Genomic DNA, 20,334 nt, shown 5'->3' on the forward strand with positions numbered 1-20,334 from the left:
TTATGCTAGAAGGTGATAATGGCTGCCATCAATCAGGTCTTTGGATCTATAGACAATCACAGATCTGGTTAAAGGTGATTAGTGTGCTAAACTAAGAGGAAGGAGCAACTAAATACCCCTTTCTATAGTGATAGATGGAAACAATAAGAGGCTACTGCCCAAGGCCCTGGACATGATGGCTAACCCTGAGCAGGACCAACCCATGTATCTTGAGGGAGTTTCCCTGGAACTGGTTGCAAATGCAGGGTCTAGAGGATTGTTTGGGGAATTGTGTGTGTTAGGGCTAGTCTACATTGCCACGGCAGCGCTTTAACGTGGCTTGTGTAGTCGCGGCAGAGCGCTGGGAGAGAGCTCTATCCCCTGGCTGCCGTGGCCATGCCCCGCCTGGCTGTGCTAGGTCCCAGTAGCCTCCCGCCATGGGGAAGGGAGGTTGCAAACACCTTGCACTGCCCATAATCCCTCCATTCCCAGATGGTTCAGAGCCCTATACAAAAGTCTGCACTAGACGCTGGTGTGAATTTGGACACATGCACATACATCCAGCGAACAGACCAGATATCACTGACATTTTTCTATCTAAGATGTTTATCACTGAAATCTGCCCTCCCCCCCAAAAAAACAGAATATTTTTGAAAAATCATTTAAATTACTTTGACATTTTTTTGTTTACAAATTTTCAACAAATGAAAAAAAAAGCACCTATTGGTTGTTCCCAGGGATTTTGTTTTGTTTTGTTTTCATTTTTTGTATTGTCAGTTTCAATTGGTCAGCTTAGTCACACAATTTAGTTTGCAAAAATTTACGCATTAGAGAATAAATTGTTGTTATGGGCTGGGTGAAATCTTGTTATGGGTTGAGTTAAAACCCCATTGAGACTGGTAGGTGGGAATTCCTCCTTCAGTTAACATAACTGTAAACTGAAGTCCCACCTAAGACAAAAGGTATGTGTGAACCACACAGGAGTTTTTCCTGAGTATTGCTCTGGGAATGTGAGTAGGGGAGGGAAGAGAGACAAGAACAGACAGAGGGAGAGAGCCCAAGCATGGTGGCTGACCCTGAAAGAACCTGGGAAGAGGTTTTTGGGTCAGGGTGCAGGTGAAGAGAGTTCTTGTGGTGCTGTGAGCAAGAGAAGCTGTTTCCTGCTGTTTGATTCCATTTGCATTCAGACACACAGGCCTTTTATATAAACAAAACTGCATCAAAGAAAATATCAGACTCTTTCAAATTCTACTCCCAACTGGAACGGCCACAGGTCCCCAATCTTTGACTAGCCTCTCAGGTCCAAAGGGGTAATATTAATACATGAAAATTTGGAAAACTGTTACAAAAATACCCAATGGACCAAAAACTCTGCCAAATGTACCGAAATCTCTGCAAGTTTGTTTTTTTCAGGACCCGCCCACAGACCCCTATTTGTGTGAAAATGCCATAAGATTTGACTTTCACAATCATCTGAAAATTATTGTCAATGTACATTAAAATCTGAACTTACTAAGGAAACTTTAACACAGGTGAAATAACAACCAACTACTGAAAATTCAGACTTATGTAAACAGTGTGGCATCTTTCCTTCTCCTGGAGTTTCCTGCAGATAAAATTAAAAAAATATTATAACCCAGCAGCCCATCAAAGCAGGCATATATCAGAGCCAGCCCATTCACGGGTGAAACAGAAAAACAACACTATTTATCCTGTCTGTAAGAATAGCAATAAGAACTCAACAATGCCAGAGCTGAGAGCAAACCAGCATACCAGGCCCTAATGTGTAGTAACTCCAGATGACTAAAATCCTCAGTTTTATTCTCCATAAAACCAATACGTCTGCCTGTAAAAGAGAAAGCACCTGGCATGCTTTTTGGCAGATAAACCAAGTGCCAGACATCACCACTATGTAATGCAGTACTGCCACCAGCAGGAAGAACTTGATTGTTTTTCAAACATTTGTCAGCCTTTGAAAAACGAAGTGGCAAGTCAGAGAGGCAAGTGAACCCACCTGTGTGATCCTCACTAACAGTTTAGTCTGGAAAAACTGGTTTTCCCTAGCAACAGTGTTGGAAAAACAAAAGATCTGAGGCCAAATCCTACTCACTGATACTTGTGTGAGATGGCCATTGAAGTCAGTGGAAGGTTCCACTGCGTTAAATAGACCAGAATTTGGGCCCAGGTAATACCTTGTCATGTGCTGCTGTTCAGAGGGCCAGCACAAGGAATATTCACCACTTAAGCCCTCAAAATAAGACTGAAATGAGACTCAGTAGTGCCTAAGCACTGTGCTAGCCCCTCTGCACAACTATATATTCCATCCCCAAGTGCCATGAATACAGGGCTGATTACACCGAAACGCATTCATTTACTGTAACCCTCTCCCAGCACACACTGTGTATAGAAGCCCAGAACACAAGAATCCGTCCCCCTCCCCCAAGATGTCAGGCAAGGTCTCAATGTGTACCCCACAAGTGGAGGGGACAGTTTAAATGGTTGCACTGGGATTGCTTCAGACTAAGTCACTGTGAAGGGAAGACATTGCAGGGTGGATGTGTGGATATAAAAGTGGGGAAATTGTTCTGCTTGGAGCCAGTGAAGATAAATGTATTCTTTTCAGTGCATCAACCCCTCTCCTCCATCCCCAAACTCCGCCTCCCTTGCCCCCTTTCTCTCCCATATCCCTCCATCCAACCAATGTAGGCAATAATCTCACACTCTCCACCAGCCTCTACTTGGCCACTGGCCTTTCCCCCTTCACAGAGGTGCTCTGGGCTCTTCTCTGACTCCACTGCCACTGTGTATTCAGGGTTTAATCATTGCAGCATCCGATCTGAGCTATGGATGTGGCGCATCCCCCCCTCTGCTCAGATGCGGGGTTGGGAATTTCCCAGAGCTCCCTCTTCTACTGGCACAGGGCCTCTCGGCACCAGCCTAAATAAAGTAGCTGGCAGAGACCCAAGGATCAACAAATTCCCTAAAAGGCAGATGGGAACACAGTGATGGATTAAGACCATGCTCAATGGGTTCCCCACTCTAGACTGCATATTCTAAAGAGATCCTTCAATTCAAGCACAGCGGGGATATTGGCCCCATGAGAAGATTCAGGGTGTCATATTCTCCAACTGGAACAGCCCACATTTGCCCTCGATCCATCAGTTGTTACGCATGAACAATGAGGACAGGAAACACCTCTCTTTTTTCTTTAATAAATATAAGGGAAGAATGAGCAATTAGTGTGCTGGCCTCTTGCTTGCCATCACTTACCTCTGCAAATCTCACCGCTGAAAACAAAACTGCTTTCCCTGAACCACATGCAAGGGTGTGAAACGAATCAGAGACTTACCGCCAGGACCGATCCGGAAGGACACTTGAACCCCTTGTCACACTTAGCACATCTTGACTAGGGGACAAGAAACAGGAGAAGTCACACACAGTCCCTTTTAAAACGTCCTACTAAAATGTTAGTTTTAAAGTGTTCCGCAAATCATCATACAGAGAGAGGACAATGAATCGAGATGTTAAATTCACTGGCTCAAAACAATGAACTGAGCAAATAATGATTCAGGTAGCGAAATCCTGGCTATTATGGGTTTGTTTCATGCAATGTCTTATTTTTAACATGGAACTGTGAACACAAACACTGCTGCCAGAAATGTAACATGAAACAAAATCCTCCTCCTTAGCACGGCCACAGATATGCAATGTAATTTCTCAGCTATAGCAATGTATGAAGCTACGTCTATGGCAGTTTATTGAACTACACCTAAAAGTACAGGGCCCGATCCTAAGAGATGCTGAGCCCCCACAACTCCCCGGTGCCTCAGAGTTGCAGGTGGCTCAACAGTGTCAGAGTCAGGCTCATAGGGAGCATCTGCTCTGTACAGAGGTATAGTTGAGATTAGCTGGTTCAGGCCATCACGATGTGACCGAGTTAAGACTTTAAATCAGAGCTCTCGAATGCTGTGATTATCTTTATGTAAAGCTAATTACCTTCTGAATCACTGTGGTATTGGCAGTGCAACGATTTTTCTGAATCTGTAGAACCCCAGAAACCCCAATCAACATCCCATTCTTGGTTTCGAAAAATTTACCGTCTAAGCGGACGTTGTTTACAAATGTCTGCAAAGAGAAGAAGAGAGTCTGGTTAAAAATCAGAAAGCTAGGATTCCACTATGATAACAACAGAGCCACCATATAACTAACAAGGGCCTTTCATCCTACAGCATCCAGCTGCTTTCAAACTGTATATTTTGCTCATCTACCACTGGGATGGCTGCCTCAGCTATTCTACACGCACAAACTTCTCTAGTAAAAATTACAGTGGATTTTTTTTTTTAAGGTAGACAGAGTATAATTACCCAAGATGCAAATCAAACAGAACACTGGCGTCAACTGCACTAACTCTTTTAAAGAGTGACATGAGTGCTTCAGTGACAAGTGCTGAGGAACACTTTTTTTTTTTTTTTTTTTAAACATCTCATCCAAAAGATGATGCCCCAGCAATAGCACCCCAAAGTGTGTTCTGGGGACTTTCAGCATCACACCTAATGAATAATCACCACCACTTGCTGCAGTCCTTTGGTTGACCAGGAAGATCTCCTAGCTAAAAACTGAGCAGACCTGAAACATGCTTGGCTTAGTTTAGTTCTGACAAGCTCACTAACTGAAGTAGTTACAGGTACAGGTCACCTAATACCCTCCAGAATAATACAAATTAATCTACTTACATTAGAAAGCATTCTATCCTAATAGACTGCCTCTGCTCTAAAGCTTGAGAGCTGACTGATATGTTTCCAGTGCTTGCTGTTTTAGAAGGGAAGATTTCATGACTCATAGAAAGCATGGGGAAAAAAGGATAACACCACGGGAAAATGTTGTATGATTATTATTCAGAATATTAATACTTAGCTCGTCTATATTGTTTTTCATCCATAAATCTCCTTTATTTATTTATTTTTTTATTTTTTTTACATCTAGCTGGGAAATTAGTTTTCTTTGAATTTATTTATTTTTTAAAACTGCAAAAGAAAGTGCTGGACTGATGGCACTTAAGAGTAAATTTTTATGACTATGCACAGCATGGAGATGGCTACCATGGCCTCAATCAGGAGGAATGAGCTTTATAAGTGAAAGGACAATTCATTCTTCATGGCTCACTCTGAACCTGGCCTCCCTGCTGAGACGGGCAATAAGAGGGTGTGGATGGGGCACAATTGCTATGATGTTTTTTTTTAAATGATCAGAACACCTGTACTGTACTGAGAGCCAGTCCACTGGACGCAGAATAGACCCAGCAACTCACTTCACACAGGCTTCTCAACTGATTAGGTGGGAGCAATTTTTGGTCACTACCATTCTGAAATACATTTGAACCAGTGACCTAGAAATGGAAGCCTACGTATCGTAGTACAGCCCAAGTTTTAATTAAGAACAAAAGAACGGCCATACTGGGTCAGACCAATGGTCCATCTAGCCCAGTATCCTGTCTTACAACAGTGGCTAACACCAGGTGCTTCAGAGGAAATGAACAGAACAGGTAATCATCAAGTGATCCATCCCATCGCCCATTCCCAGCTTCTGGCAAACAGAAGCTAGGGACACTTCAGAGCACGGTTTTGCATTCCTGATCATCCTGGCTAATAGCCATTGTGTGAAGAAACAATTCCTTTTGTTTGTTTTAAACCTGCTGCTTATTAATTTCATTGGGTGACCCCTAGTTCTTGTGTTATGAAGAGTATATAAAACTTCCTTATTTACTTTCTCCACACCTGTAATGATTTTATAGACCTCTATCATATCTCCTCTCAGTCATCTCTTTTCCAAAGTGAAAAGTCCCAGTCTTATTAATCTCTCCTCATATGGAAGCTGTTCCATACCCCATATCATTTTTGTTGCCTTTTTTTGTACCTTTTCCAATTCCAATACATCTTTTTTAAGATGGGGTGACCACATCTGCATGCAATATTCAAGATGTGGACGTACCATGGATTTATATAGTGGCATTATGATATTTTGGGTCTTATTCTCTCTCTTTTCCTAATGAATCCCAACATTCTATTAGCTTTTTTGACTGCCACTGCACATTGAGTGGATATTTTCAGAGAACTATTCACAATGACTCCAAGATCTCTTTCTTGAGTGGTAACAGCTAATTTAGACCCCATCATTTTATATGTATAGTTGGGATTATGTTTTCCAATGTGTATTACTTTGCACTTATCAACATGGAATTTCATCTGCCATTTTGTTGCCCAGTCACCCAGTTTTGTGAGATCCCTTTATAACTCTTAGCAGTCTGCCTGGGACTTAACTATCTTGAGTAGTTTTGTATCATCTGCAGATTTTGCCACCTCACTGTTTACCCCTTTTTCCAGATAATTTATGAGTATGTTGAACAGTACTGGTCCCAGTACAGACCTCTGGGGGACCCCACTAGTTACCTCTCTCCATTCTGAAAACTGATAATTTATTCCTACCCGTTGTTTCCTATTTTTTAACCAGTTGCCGATCCATGAGAGGGCCTTCCCTCTTACCCCATGACAGCTTACTTTGCTAAAGAGCCTTTGATGAGGGACCCTGTCAAAGTCTTTCTAAAAATCTCAAGTACACTATATCCCCTGGATCGTCCTTGTCCACACGCTTCTTGGCCCTCTCAAAGAATTCTAGTAGATTGGTGAGGCATGATTTCCCTTTACAAAAAAGCATATTGACTCTTCCCCAACAAATTGTGCAACGGCATCCTACAACAGCAAGTAAAACTCTCCCATTCTTACCTGGTTGTTGTTTTTATAAAACATTAGCCAGTAGGAGAATCCTAACATTGTGCTTTTATGGACTCCATTTTTCAAGTCTGTAGAGGAGAGCTTCTCTCCAAGTACAACATGGTACTGCACAGTTTCATTATCCTGGAATTCAAGACCAGTAGGAAGCAAAACATTTAGCTTACTATTGTTTCATAAACAGGTATTAGGTAGCTAGAGGTAAGTACAGTGTAGAAAGAACTGTAAGTCCACAAGTGTTAGGTATGTCCATAATCTGAAAACCAGCTCTAGAACTAAGTCCAACAACCCTGTACGACTGGGTTTGTTCAAAAACCCAGAAAGGTATTAGGAAACCTTTCTAAGGGATTGGACAATTACCTGAGTCATAAGCACTGTCCATGAGTTTAGAAATTTTGTTGGATCTGCCTACCTACAAAGCTAATTTTAAATGTAAGGAGTCCAGATATTGAAAATGGCCAACTCTATGTAGCAGTAGCCATTTTAAATATGGTCTGGCAAATTCCTTATATGGTGCTCCACCTGACTCCATTGTCAAGCCCAGAGAACCCCTTCCTTTCACTCTCCCCTGCAGAGACACCTTCCTGCCATGCTTCCTAATGTCAGACATTTCCACCCACCACCACTCCACCTACTCCCATGCCTCCTCTTCTTTCTGCTGTGCTTCCATGTCATTACCCTTGCTGATCCCAGAGAGCCCTCTCTCCTGCTGCAGCTGCTGGAGTCCAGAATCAAGCTCAGCAGGTGACTGTTAGCAGTATGGAAACAGGACTTCTCCTGGCCAATCTATAAACTAAAACAATTTTAGGCAGAATTCCTCATTAGGGACTCAGATCTAAAGCCTGATGGTATAATATGGCCCCCATAATTGATAACTATCGCACATAGTCAGACTGTAAACAAACAGTGATCTTACCAGTTGGGTAATGTTGGAAGCGTGGCAATATTCCCCAATTGAATTGTTTCCTGGGACAAAAATGGTATATTTTTCAGAGGACTCAATTTTTCCAATCAACTGGTATTGCTAGAAGTTGCAAAACAGGGATATTAGTGAGTGAACTAGTTTTATTTAAAAGAGCACGAGAGGTAAACAAGAAACCCAAAACAAACAAAAAAAGATAAAATATTACTATCTGTTGGGAAGGTGGAGGCATCAGGCAAGAACTCCAATAGAAATGCTTTAAAACTGGATGAGATGCAAGGCAATTTCCAGTAGAGGCATGGAAAACAGCAGCAATCCACCCTGCTGAGGCCTTGCTTGGCTGATGCTGGCCCAGCTTCTTAGATAAATGGGCCTCTCTCATACTTACAGTGTGTATCTATAAGTCCCCTGCTTGAGCATCATCTCTAGTATGTGTGTTATCATTCTGAGGTGTGTACATGTGCGCGCACACACACACACACAAGGTCTTACAGATCCAATCTATCACTTTAATAAGTTGCTAAAATTGAAAGAAACCTCTACCATACCTCCCAAAGAAACTAACCACTCCAAAGAGGCTTTATAGCTAAAACAGCAGTTTTCATTGGGTGTGTCTTGTTCTATTTCTGTGAGGTCTGATCCCCTGTGGGAGTTATTCATTCCTTTGGGAGGCTGGCTAGCCAGCTTTATAAATCTGTCCTAGTCCCAAAACATAGCCTGGGAGCACCACAAAAATCACCATGATTTTCCTAGGCAGTCCATGCAGGCTTGGTTCTAATGTTAGGCTGGTTCAGCGGCTTCATACTATCAAAAAAGCTTCCTAACTTAATATTCAATAGAATCCAAACAATTGCTTACCAGTAACAACTCCTTGAACAGAGTAAATGCGGGGACCATATCGAGCTGTTGCTGCAGACCGGGGCGACTTGGTGGGATATCTCCTAAAGGTGGTAACAAAACCTGAGCGCAAGAAAGACAAAGATGAGCTGGATCACAGGTCAGAGACTGCTTGGGAAAAGCACACGGCAATCCTGCCCTACAATGAAAATAATTATGCATGGTTGCAGTTAGTGTGGTTCTGCTCCCAAAATGGACAGGTCTTGACTCTCTTCTTGAAGAGCCAAGTACTGGACTCTTCTACACAGTTTGAGGACAGTGCTTTAAATATTAAATGCTGCTGCACAAGCAGCATCTGGAATGAGCTCAGAATATCCAGATCTACTTGGATCCTATTTGAATACCCCCATAGCTCCACAAACAACAGAAAACAAATGTGTTACAGCAATATAACCTAGTATTTCCAGACATTGTTCTTACTGATTTACCTTATTTAGGATATAAATAGTGCCGTTAATAGCAGGAATATCAGCTACTACAATGATTGCATTCTGAATCGTTATAGCCTGAAAAATAACAAGAGGGAAACATGAGAACATTGTAGGTCACTGAGTGGGGTGAAACAAAATAATCTGTGTCCAAGGCCCCCTGCAACACCTTAGACTTATATGATACATCAGGAATTTAATGGCATTGTCCTCACCAATGGGTACCCCAGCACAGTATATCCCTAAATGTGTTGTTTAATTTGCTACCAATATACACACGTCAATTAAAAAGCCCTTACGCCGCTGCTGTTGGTTATCTCCCATCTGGTCCGTGGATTGAGAGTGGGTAACTCTTCACCCTTGTGCTCTTTGAGCTGCTCACTGGTGAAGGAACCTTGGAGAAAATGGGCCCTGTAGGTGACAGGCACATGTAAAGAAGAATTGAGAGCACGTTTCATAACATAGACCTCTGAAGTAGACTGTTTATCTTGGCTGCCGTCTGATCCCATAGCTTGCTCTTCACAATCCTGGGCCTGGCCTCCTCTCAATATCCATGTCATTATGTGCATTAATCCCCTGGTATGGTGATGACAACTGACAACATGCAGCCCTCTATCACTCAAGCTAATCTGAAAGTATAGCAGGTCTCACTCAGCTGCAAGAGGTTACGAGCCTCAGGTGTTTCCAGGATTCGATATTTCTGCAATGAGATGTAGGTGCTATCTAAAGTTCATCTCTGCAAGGAGTTTAATCCAGATATTGAACCAGAGCTCATGTTAACTCGTACTCTAGCTCCTCCCATCCTGGTGCCTAAGCTCTCCACAACACAAAGTCCTTTAATGAGACATTTCAACTAGGAATGGCTGAAATGGGTTGAATACAATAAAAGCTAATGCAAACATGTGCCCCAAACCCAAACCACTGGCACTGAGCTACACAGATACACCATGCAGCCATGCAACTGCTATACAGCCAGTGAGCTGTATTTGCAGCCATCGAGCGGCTACTCTACACCTGGCCTTCATAAGCTTGTGTGGTCCTTCCCTAGCACTGGTGTAGCTTGCCCATGCAAGGCCAGTTTACTCTAGCTTTGTAGGTCCCAGAAATTGGCTCATTGGGCAAAATGCTCCTTCCTTCTACCTCGTGCATAGGTGCAACCACAAACAAAAGTTGACTGGGACCAGATATGAGGATGCATGAGCCCTGCAGCCACACTGAGGGGAGCATGGATAGGATGATGAACACTGGATGGACACAGCCCAGTGGTTGCTGTGTGGTAAGGAGGGGGCAGAGGAGCCCAGGACATGGGGCAGATGTTGCTCTGTTTTTCACTTAAGCTAGGCAGCCTGGTACTCTGGCTGAGGACAGAGTCAGGACTCCTCTGCTCCAGTTTTGCTGAAGTTGGTGTGAAGGCGATGGGGAGATTGAGCCCTGCTCAGTGGAAAGCAGAGGACTTGGTGATCACTCCACACTTCCAGGCAATTGGCTGCAACAGTGAATCCCAGCAGCCAGTATTATAGGAGGGCATTAATGTACATTTCTCACCTGCACTTTTGAAAAGAAAGATGCCAGATTTCTCCCCTTCTCCATCATCGGGTTTGAGCTACCTTTGATCCCACCCAATTCTAGCTGCAGCAACTTCTGTGTACCATCATCTCCAGCACCAACTCAGCCAAGCTGCCTCTCCTCACAAGTTCAGTATTTTCTCCATCTCCCCTCTGCTTTAAAAACTCCTCCCATCTTCTGCCTGCTCCTCAATACCAGTCACAATTCTGACCTTAGCTCTTCCATCCTGCTTACCAGCCCGACCAGTTCCATATTTCCCAGCCAGCATTCACACACCCTCCCCTTTTTGATCCCACTAATCTTCCCTGGGCTCAACTCCAGATTTCTGTGGGTCACCACCTGCCTTCCCTCCCCAGAAGATGTGAGTAAGTAAGAGAGCTGCAGACTTCATGCTCCTCTCACATCTTCTGCATGGCCAGATGTTCTGTGCAGAAAGAGCAACATGCAGAGAGAATTCCCTGTTCCTTCTCCCACTGTGGGGCTGCTTCTGCCTCATGGCTGGGAGAAACATCCTGCCTTTAATATGCAATTAATAAACCTTCATTGTATCTTCTAACCTCTGTTATGTTTGAATTATCCAATAAACACTTCATCAACTGGATGTTTCACCTCTGCTATGTTTTTACACTGTGATGGTTTTCTTTCTACTGCCATGGAGCCGATACGGAGAGAACACCAGTCTCCAGCCCTCAGTTAGGGCTGTTTTGAATGAAAGAGCATGGTAACCAACGATACCTGACTAAAAATGGCAGCGTGTAGGGCTTCAGCCAGAAATCTTTTTCAGCCTGGCTCAGGTTTTTGATGGCAGCTTCTGCGGGCACCAAAACAGTGACATTGATTCCTGCCGGGATGCTGAAGAGAGACTTCTGTTGTCCAGAGCAAGGAGATGCACAAATAAAACAAGTCAGTGCTACACCTACAGCGCAGTACAAACCTTTATTGCTATGATCCCACTCCCACTGCATGTAAGATTACTGTGTGGGACTAAAGCTTAAATTCAGTTGTACCCAGAGCTGTGGTGGTGGTTGGGATGGTGGTTGGGAAATTAGTTCTGGTGGGAGTCAGCAAATGCCATGGAAAATTTTTCCACAGCAGTCCAACCTTAATTTGCTGGATTCTGAATGTAGGAAATCTGCAACTTCAAGGAACAAACCCCCAGAACAGGTGCTGCAGAAGGAGAAAGTTCTTGATATATTTTATATTGCCAGTGCCAAAGGTCTCTTTATTCAAAAAAGGTTCTAAGAACCTTGCAAATAGGACCACATTCACTTGAGCCAGTAAATCCCTTCATACACCCGAGGCCAGATTTGGACTAAGGACCAAATATGATCTGGCAAATGCAGGTGTAACTGATGGAATGGGTGTTGTGCCTGCTTGTAAATTTGGCCCCATGTATTGGAAAACATTTTCAGTGGCCAACTCCATTCCATGAAGTGCTTACCACCCTGCTCCAGTGGGAATAGGAAGATAGTAACAAGAAAGGGAAAGAAAGCTACCTGAATTTTTAACTTTATTCTTACTTTCGAAGGGTCGCTATTTGTATATTACTCCCACTGGTTTTTTATCTGTTTGTCTTTCACCCAAAGCAGTCAGCTACTTTACAACAGCCATGAGTTAGCAGCAATATATGGTATGAAGGTCAAGTATGTGATGGTCTCCGTTTCTTCCAGAGCGAGAAGCGTGGTCCCCAAAACACGCCATACGAGCCAATGGGTCCACAGTTACAGTCTCTAGAGCAGGTGTCTTAGTGCACACAGCCATGTGACTCACCACTCAAATGAATGAGAACTTAAGAGGGTACATGCCTGGCCCTCATTGACCTTTCACATGGTGCTATTAAAAACATAGCTAACTGCAATCAATCACACCATTTAGAACAATCTATAAAACTGTCAACTAATTTGAAACTCTAAAATGCACAGTAATTTAAAAAAAAAAACATCATTTCCAGAGCTAAAGGTGGGGATTTTTCGGTTAATGTACCATGCATTAGCAAAGTTCAGCTTGATTTGCCCTTTTTTTTTTTAATAACGCATGCAAAGGAAAATTGCCTCTTAACAGCAGATTTAAAAACAGCATCTTTGATCTTTGCTTTGTTTTTTTTTTTTACAATTTATATTTTACAAAAACACTTGTAATTGTTTCAGGCAGCATTTTTTACCTTAATCCACTCATAGAAGCCTGCAAAGTGGGAATTCCTGGCCAGCTCCTTCCAACAGAGAAAGCAACACAAAGATTAGTACAAGTACAGAGTTTGTAGGGAGGGATGAAGCAGGGGGAGGGAAGGGTGGTCCTGTGATCCTTGTTATTTCAAGTCTGCTTCAAACACAGCAAACTCGGCTGAGTCAAGTGCTTACCGCCTGCCTACACAGAACTTTCAGAAGCCATGTGCCACTCACAAAGGTGTGTTCCAAAGTCAGAGAGCTAGATCTAAACACTTGATTTTTTTTTAAACTTGCACTACTCTGCCAATTATATCTAATTTCAAGCTTAGGTAATTAATTCCTTTCCAACCTTTGCCTTTTCTAACTACTCATATGGGGCACAGAGTTCAGAACCAGAGCCGAATCAGAACTTCCCCAACGTTCAAGTCAGATCTCAGGTTCCTCTCTAATTAATGAAGGATGCATATGAGCTCTGCAACATCATACACCTAGGACACAAGTCAGAAATTGTTGTTGGTAGCTTACATTATAACTTGGGCCTACATACTAATGTCCTATCCAGGGAGAGAGGGAAATACATCAGATTGCCAGGCAGACTATGGTAAGAAGAGTCAGATTAGGTACTCTAGAGGGGGAAAGCATGGGTAGGGACCCTGTGAGACCATGAATTCTCAGTCCCCGCTTGCAGGAGAGAGGGAAAGTATGTTCTCTGTGTAGATTTGTCCCCTTTTTAGTTGCTGTCTGACTTTTCACTGTGTATGTAAGTGTATGGGGAACCCGGCCCAACATGGGTTCCTGGGAACCGTAACTATTTTGATGGAAAAGCAGAGGTTGGTGTGCTAGTTGGTATCCTACAGCAATACTCTTCAGTAAATCAAGAGAACTGTCACTACATCTTGAACATCAACAATACAGCGGGATCAAACTATTCCCCCCTTCCCTTTCCTCTAATTCATGGGACACAACACAAAGAGACGTGTCGATTTTTTTCAAGGTGATGCTGAAGTTTCAAACTGGACAGTTCAACATATCAGTTAGGATGAAAAATTGGCAGAGGATTGATAGCGTTACTGAGGCATACACTGACATAGGTTTTAATTATTTTGTTTTTGAATGAAGTACTTTATATATACTTCAAGAAGTAGCAACTGTTAGTAAAATTATGTATATTTAACCTCTGATATTCAAGTCCAGAATCAACATGTATCATTGGTACATACATAAATTGCCTAGGGAGGTTGTGGAATCTCCATCATTGGAGATTTTTAAGAGCAAGTTAGACAAACACCTGTCAGGAATGGTCTAGATAATACTTTGTCCTGCCAGGAGTGCGGGGGACTGGACTAGATGACCTCTTGTGACGTTAGGAGTATAATATAATATCTCATTGAAAGGTGACACAGGGCCAGAAAGAGTTAATTAACTCAGACTGACATGACCCATGGCCAAACTTTAAAGACTTGTTAGGAAGATATGTAAATGAATAGAGCTTTGAAATGCAAGCCTGCATTGTTAGAGATAGAAGGGTAGCTGTTTGCTCAGGTCTTGTAATGTAAGCAAACAAGTCTTGTCTATTACTATGGCTTTGATTCAACGATCAAAAAAGGAGTAGTGACATTTAGGAAGACACTTGAGTGAAATAGTATTATTGTGTATATGTCTCTTTGAAGATTGTGGTAACCTATATCTGAACTGTTTAATGAATAAATTACCCTATGCTAATTGCCATGATGTTTGGGAGATGGAAAGTTAAGCCTATTGTTTTCTCAGGCCAACAAGCTGAAACCCTTCTTTATCTCAGACCTGCTTTGGGTTTCAAGAAGGGGAAACCCTAAGCCATAAGAATTGAGATCTCCAGTCACTTTCTGGGGTCACCCTGAATATGGACATTGGACTATAACCTATGGACTATTTCTAGAAGAACTTTTGGCAACTACAAACTCACTCTCTCTGCTATGTATCTGGACCTCCAGATATTGAGCTCAAGTCTGTATGTATATTGATCTTTCAACCAACTCTCTCTCTTTTCTTTTTTTTAATAAATTTTAGTTTGGTTAATAAGAATTGGCTATAAGCGTGTATTTTGGGTAAGATCTAAGTTATCATTTGACCTGGGTCTGGGGCTTGGTCCTTTGGGATCAGGAGAACCTTTTTTCTTTTACTGGGGTATTGGTTTTCATACCCAGTCATCCCCATAAGGGGCGGTGCTGGTGGCGATACTGGGAAACTGGAGTGTCTAAGGAAATTGCTTGTGTGACTTATGGTTAGCCAGTGGGGTAAAACCAAAGTCCTCTCTGGTTGGCTGGTTTGGTGTGCCTTAATAATAAAGGACACCCAGCTTTGGGCTGTAACTGCCCTGCTCTAAACAATTTGTCCTGTATTGATACTCTCAGTTGTATCCTACCACAGGCAGCATCGTTACACCTCTTGAGGTCCCTTCCAGTCCTATGATTCAAAGCAGCAGCTGTTGTCACCTGCAGATTTTAGCATGAGCTGGTTCAGCTACTGCAAAAAAAAAAAAACAACAAAAAAAACCCCCAACCTTTTTTCTTTGAATTAAAAGAGAATAATGTTCATTTTCTCCCTACCTTTAATACATCTCCATAACACACAAGTCCATCTCCCATGTAACCCGGAGCGCAAGCACAGGACCGCTCCCCTCCTCCAAGAGGCTCGCACACAGCCTGTGAGAACAAGCAAACGAAGGATTACTGTGTAATAAAACAGTATTGCTCAGTGTTAGCCACTCAGGAACCCTGTGGCAAATGTGGGAACTGATCTCCAGTCTCCCAAATCGCAAGATAGGGCCTTAACTACAATGCCATCCTTCCTCTCATGGTCCCTTATGCTGAAATAGAGTATTTTTACTGTACACCTAAGAAACCACCACCACCACCCCCCACACACCTTCTAGCACAGCCTTGTGAAACACGGGAGTGTGAACAAACAAGATAAACTAATGACCACAAAGCCTTTATGCTTTGTCACAGGAAGATGTGATTATTGCACATCAAAGGAAGACATATTGGGCCAGATTATCAATGGGTGTATATCAACATAGCTCCATTGCAGTCAGTAGCGTTACACCAAAATACATCCACTGAGGATCTGGCCCAACATTCTTTCCCAAGAAGGATTTTGGAGAATTCTCCAGCTACTCACCAAATCATGGCAACCACCATTGTCCAGCTTGCAAGGATTAATGGGGTCACAGTTATAGCCATCACCAGCATAGCCACTCTTGCACATACACTTGCTCTGAAAGTAGAAGAGAGAGGGAGGAGCTTCACTACGGACCTATCCCGACTGCACAACTAATGCCGTCCCTCTTTCAATGAGTCTGGGTCAAGATCTACTTTTAAGTTAATTTTTAAAACGCTTTTCATCTCAGAGTTGTTAACAGTCCCTGGAAAGTCCAAAACGGAAATATTTCCTTACTAGGGGTTTCCCTCTGTTACGGTGCACATGCTGGTTTGTTATTGTAGGGTTGCTCATGAATATAAAGCAATCCGGCATGCACTAGTTTGTTATTGTAGGGTGTCTCAGTGTGACACACTGTACTTCAAAGTATCACCCTGTAACCCCCATATTCATCATTGGTATATGGTGGTGGCATTTCATACAAAGCATGCCTTGCAAGGTATCATATGAAAGGTCACGATCTGCTGAAATTCACTGTTCTGTCAAAATGTGTGTATCATCATTTTACACAAAGTTATGAAATTTTGCTGTATGGTTGTTATTGACATATGTTGCGAGTTTGGGAGATGCCCACTGCTAGCTCTCCAGTGACAAAGGTGGTGACCCACACCCAAACATACGTTAAGCGACCATTAAGAGCCATTGACCAGCAGGGGAATTGCAAACAGGAGATTTACAATTCTGTGAGAGACAGTTGCACAAGCACCACACAATAGGGGATTGCTCAACTCTGACTCAGCAAGGCCTACTGGGACATGTCTGGACCAGAATCTTTCTTGGGACGTGAATTGAGAGTAGAAAATAAGGGACCATGGCATCATTAGACCATCTCTCTCCTCCCCCACCTACACTGAAGGCAACAAGAACACTGGGAAAACAAAGATTTTGAACTGAGGAGACTGGTCCCAGGCTGACAAGGAAATTCAGCCTGTGTATTAAGAACTGTAACTTATCTGCAACATCCAGTGCAGTGAGAAAAGCTGTTAGATTCAACTCTTGCTTAGTCTGATAAAATTTATAATTTAGACTGTGATTTTACTTTTATTTCTTAGGTAACCACTTTTGTCCTGTATGTCTACCACTAATAATCACTTAAAAACTATCTTTCTGTATTATTTTAATGTTTTAGTTTTACCAGTGAGTTTGTCTAAAGTGCTTGGGGAAACTGCTCAGAATACAAAGACTGGTACATATCCCCCATCCTTTAACGAAATGGTGAACTAATTAATGAGCTTGCATTGTTCAAGATAAGATCTTGAGCAGTGTAAATGATGGTATATTTCTGGGGTGCAAGGCTGGGGGCTTGGGAGATTTGCTGTGTTTCCTTATGTATAGTTCATGAGTGGCTTAGAGAGCATTCATGCAATTTAGCTGGGTGTGTCTCTGTATGCTGGTGGCTGAGTGATCACAGCATCTAGAGGGGTTTGCTGTTTGTCACTAGCATAGCATCGTGAGAGACAGCCCAGGCTGGAAAGTTAAGGGGGCACCGCGGTCCCACTGTTCGAGATTGGACCCCGGGGATCCTGTCAGACTCAGGAATGCTGATTTACTAACTCTTGTTTTAATTAAAAAGAAATTAAAAGACTACCATGGATTTTTTCAAACAGATGAGAGAAAAATACAGGCCAAACTATGGGCCTTCCTACCTTGAAGATGGCTAGAGAGACAGGAAATTGCCCAAATGGATGGCCGCTTTAACTGCTGTGGCTATTTGATGTATTTATTTTATATTTTAACACTCCCCAAACCTACCTCCACATATCAGTTGTCTGAAACCAGAAATTATAGAACACAGGCACCCAGAACTCCCTGTGGCAGAAAAGACCAACAGCCCATGAAGCTGTGCTTCTGGCAGTGGCCTACACCTGATGCTTCAGGAGAATGAGCTACCCCCATGATGCCCTTGACTAGTTGTGCAATGCTGTGTATGGGGAAGGATTGCTAGAGAGGTGTCTGTGGGGAGCACGTTAAATAAAAAAATAGTTATTAAACGTAGTCCTTGCTATTCAAAGAATTCTCAGGTTTTTATTGGTTACTAGTATTTCACTGAATCATACTGTATAAGGACTAAATTTTGCTGATTTAATGGAAGCCAATTTCTTTCAGACACACCAGTTGAGTAGGCCTTGCTGCTGACGTTCCTGGAGCAACAAGAATTGCTGCTCCTAGGAATTTCAGACTGCTACAGTGTGGTGTACATAGCAAGTGTCCATAAATCTCAGCGATGGACCAGTTAGTGCTGAACATACCTGTCCAGGTCCAACAAAGCTGCAGTCTGCATTCATGTGGCAGCCCCCTCTTGTCTCCAGCACACAGTTATCTATAGCAACACAAGCTTTTCCATCCCCAGTCCAGCCCTTGTTACACTGACAGGTAGCAGTACCAGGGCCTGTACTGGTACATATGGCCTGTGGGGGACAGGAGAAAGGCAAATTACACTTAAATGAAAAAAAAATAAATAAATAAAACCATTGAGGATGGAATCCTTCCCAGGAAGTAATATAATGAACTGGCTAATACACATGTTTAACAGAATCCCCCAATTGGGTAGAATTAGAGCTGCTCAGTTGTGTGTCATAAGCCCTACACTGCTAACAGAGATTCACCTTGAGCTCAAGCAGTAGGAGACGGGTTTTGGAGGAGGATGAGAATTTTATCCCTGCTGTTGCTGCAAAGCGCTGAGTACAGTCTGTATGGTGCTCTCTCCCTGTCTAGTGGTGGCTGAGCCACAGACAGAGGTTGAGGAGTCTGCTAAAGCCCTGGCTCAAGCAGTAGCGGTCACATATTTAAGATCCAGAGGACCCAAGTTCAAACCCACTGCCAATGACCCAGCCCCAGGGCAGCATTACACCTACAGCTGCAAAATCCCAGGAGGCTGCAGATGTGTAACAGCATCATCATAATATCCGGCTGTTATATAGCGCTATTCCTCAGCAAATTACAAAAAAAATAATAAACAGTCCCTGTAATAGGTGAATGGGTCTTGGAATACCTCTCCCATCTGCTCTGGTACCACCCAATTACCCATGGACAATAGCAGCTGACTAGCTCCCAAAACAGGGTACAATAAATTTGGTTTCCAAAATAATACTGATTAAAAACCAACTGGAAGAGAGGCAGAAAGACTTTGTACAGTTTCGGAAAAAAACTCTTTATCCATTGCAATTCCTTCCGCAACTCTCCACAGTTTCACTCCTACACTTCAAAGACTAACAGATTTATTTGGGCATAAGCTTTCGTGAGTAAAAACCTCACTTCTTCGGATGCATAGAGTGAAAGTTACAGGTGCCACCAGACTCCTTGTTGTTTTTGTAGATACAGACTAACACGGCTACCCCCTGATACTTGACACTATGCAAGGCACTAAATTTAGCCGTATGGAGTGGAAATCCATCAACCTCAACAAAAAACTTGCACAGATACAGACAGACATCATCTTCCTCTCCAAATGCAAACAGATGGACATCATACCAAATGGACTGAAGGTAAAAAATCCATTATGCATCTGTAACTTTCACTCTATGCATCCGAAGAAGTGAGGTTTTTACTCATGAAAGCTTATGCCCAAATAAATCTGTTAGTCTTTAAGGTGCCACCAGACTCCTTGTTGTTTTTGTAGATACAGACTAACACGGCTACCCCAATACTCCTACACTTCACCACCCTAACGTGTAACCAGGGACAAATCTCAGAAAGTGTGGGTAAGGTGACCAGATGTCCCGATTTTATAGGGACAGTCCTGATATTTGGGGCTTTTTCCTATATAGACTCCTATTATCCCCCACCCCCTGTCCCGATTTTTCACACTTGCTGTCTGGTCACTCTAAGTGTGGGTTTCTATCTAGATATTTAGATAGTCCCCATCACGGCAGTATCTGAACACCTTCGAATGAACAATTAAACAGATTCTTGCTCAAACCATCCAGATCTTTAGTTTCACAAAATTGGGTTGCGAATCTTATGAGAACAGGTGCTCTTGTTAGATTTCATGCACTTCTCATTGCCAGCTAAGCTGCAAATGATGCAGGAGGAACTCCCTCATGATGTTATGGCTTTTCCACTTCTGGCTTCTTTTAGATCTGTGGAATGCAGACTTTTCAACCTCTCCAAAAGACTCAGATTTAGGGGGTGGGCTGGTCTGTTTTTATTGTCTCCATACACTGGTCTTGCATAAAACCCGGGATGGATTCTCTGGGACCTGTTTCTAATTGTTCCAAAGTCGAGGGGGGAGGAGGACAGAAACACTTCCATGGAGAAATCCTATAGATTTGTACTAATAGGGATGAAACCAAAAGGGTTCTATAGACAATTACTCTAAAATTACATAGGATTTCATAGAGAATGAGACCCTTTCTATAGTGTTCTGAGCCATCCTATAGAATTCTATAAGA

At 42.7% G+C, this 20,334-nt stretch overlaps 1 protein-coding gene across 3 annotated transcripts in view; it reads right to left on the minus strand.

Moving 5' to 3' along the window:
• STAB1 (stabilin 1) overlaps positions 1 to 20,334 on the minus strand; it is a 113,503-nt gene that overhangs the window by 44,086 nt on the left and 49,083 nt on the right. For all 3 annotated transcript variants that reach the window (XM_024099970.3, XM_008179190.4, XM_008179191.4), the window contains 13 exons: positions 18,193 to 18,351; positions 15,905 to 16,000; positions 15,331 to 15,426; positions 12,739 to 12,786; positions 11,313 to 11,443; positions 9,311 to 9,422; positions 9,012 to 9,089; positions 8,545 to 8,646; positions 7,681 to 7,788; positions 6,759 to 6,890; positions 3,976 to 4,104; positions 3,329 to 3,385; positions 1,493 to 1,585 (listed from right to left, as the gene is read on the minus strand). In XM_024099970.3, the coding sequence (XP_023955738.2) occupies positions 1,493 to 1,585; positions 3,329 to 3,385; positions 3,976 to 4,104; positions 6,759 to 6,890; positions 7,681 to 7,788; positions 8,545 to 8,646; positions 9,012 to 9,089; positions 9,311 to 9,422; positions 11,313 to 11,443; positions 12,739 to 12,786; positions 15,331 to 15,426; positions 15,905 to 16,000; positions 18,193 to 18,351 (1,341 nt within the window). The remainder of the gene's footprint in view (positions 1 to 1,492; positions 1,586 to 3,328; positions 3,386 to 3,975; positions 4,105 to 6,758; positions 6,891 to 7,680; positions 7,789 to 8,544; positions 8,647 to 9,011; positions 9,090 to 9,310; positions 9,423 to 11,312; positions 11,444 to 12,738; positions 12,787 to 15,330; positions 15,427 to 15,904; positions 16,001 to 18,192; positions 18,352 to 20,334) is intronic.

The sequence above is a fragment of the Chrysemys picta genome, chromosome 7 (assembly GCF_011386835.1).
Source record: "Chrysemys picta bellii isolate R12L10 chromosome 7, ASM1138683v2, whole genome shotgun sequence".
NCBI lineage: Eukaryota > Metazoa > Chordata > Testudines > Emydidae > Chrysemys > Chrysemys picta.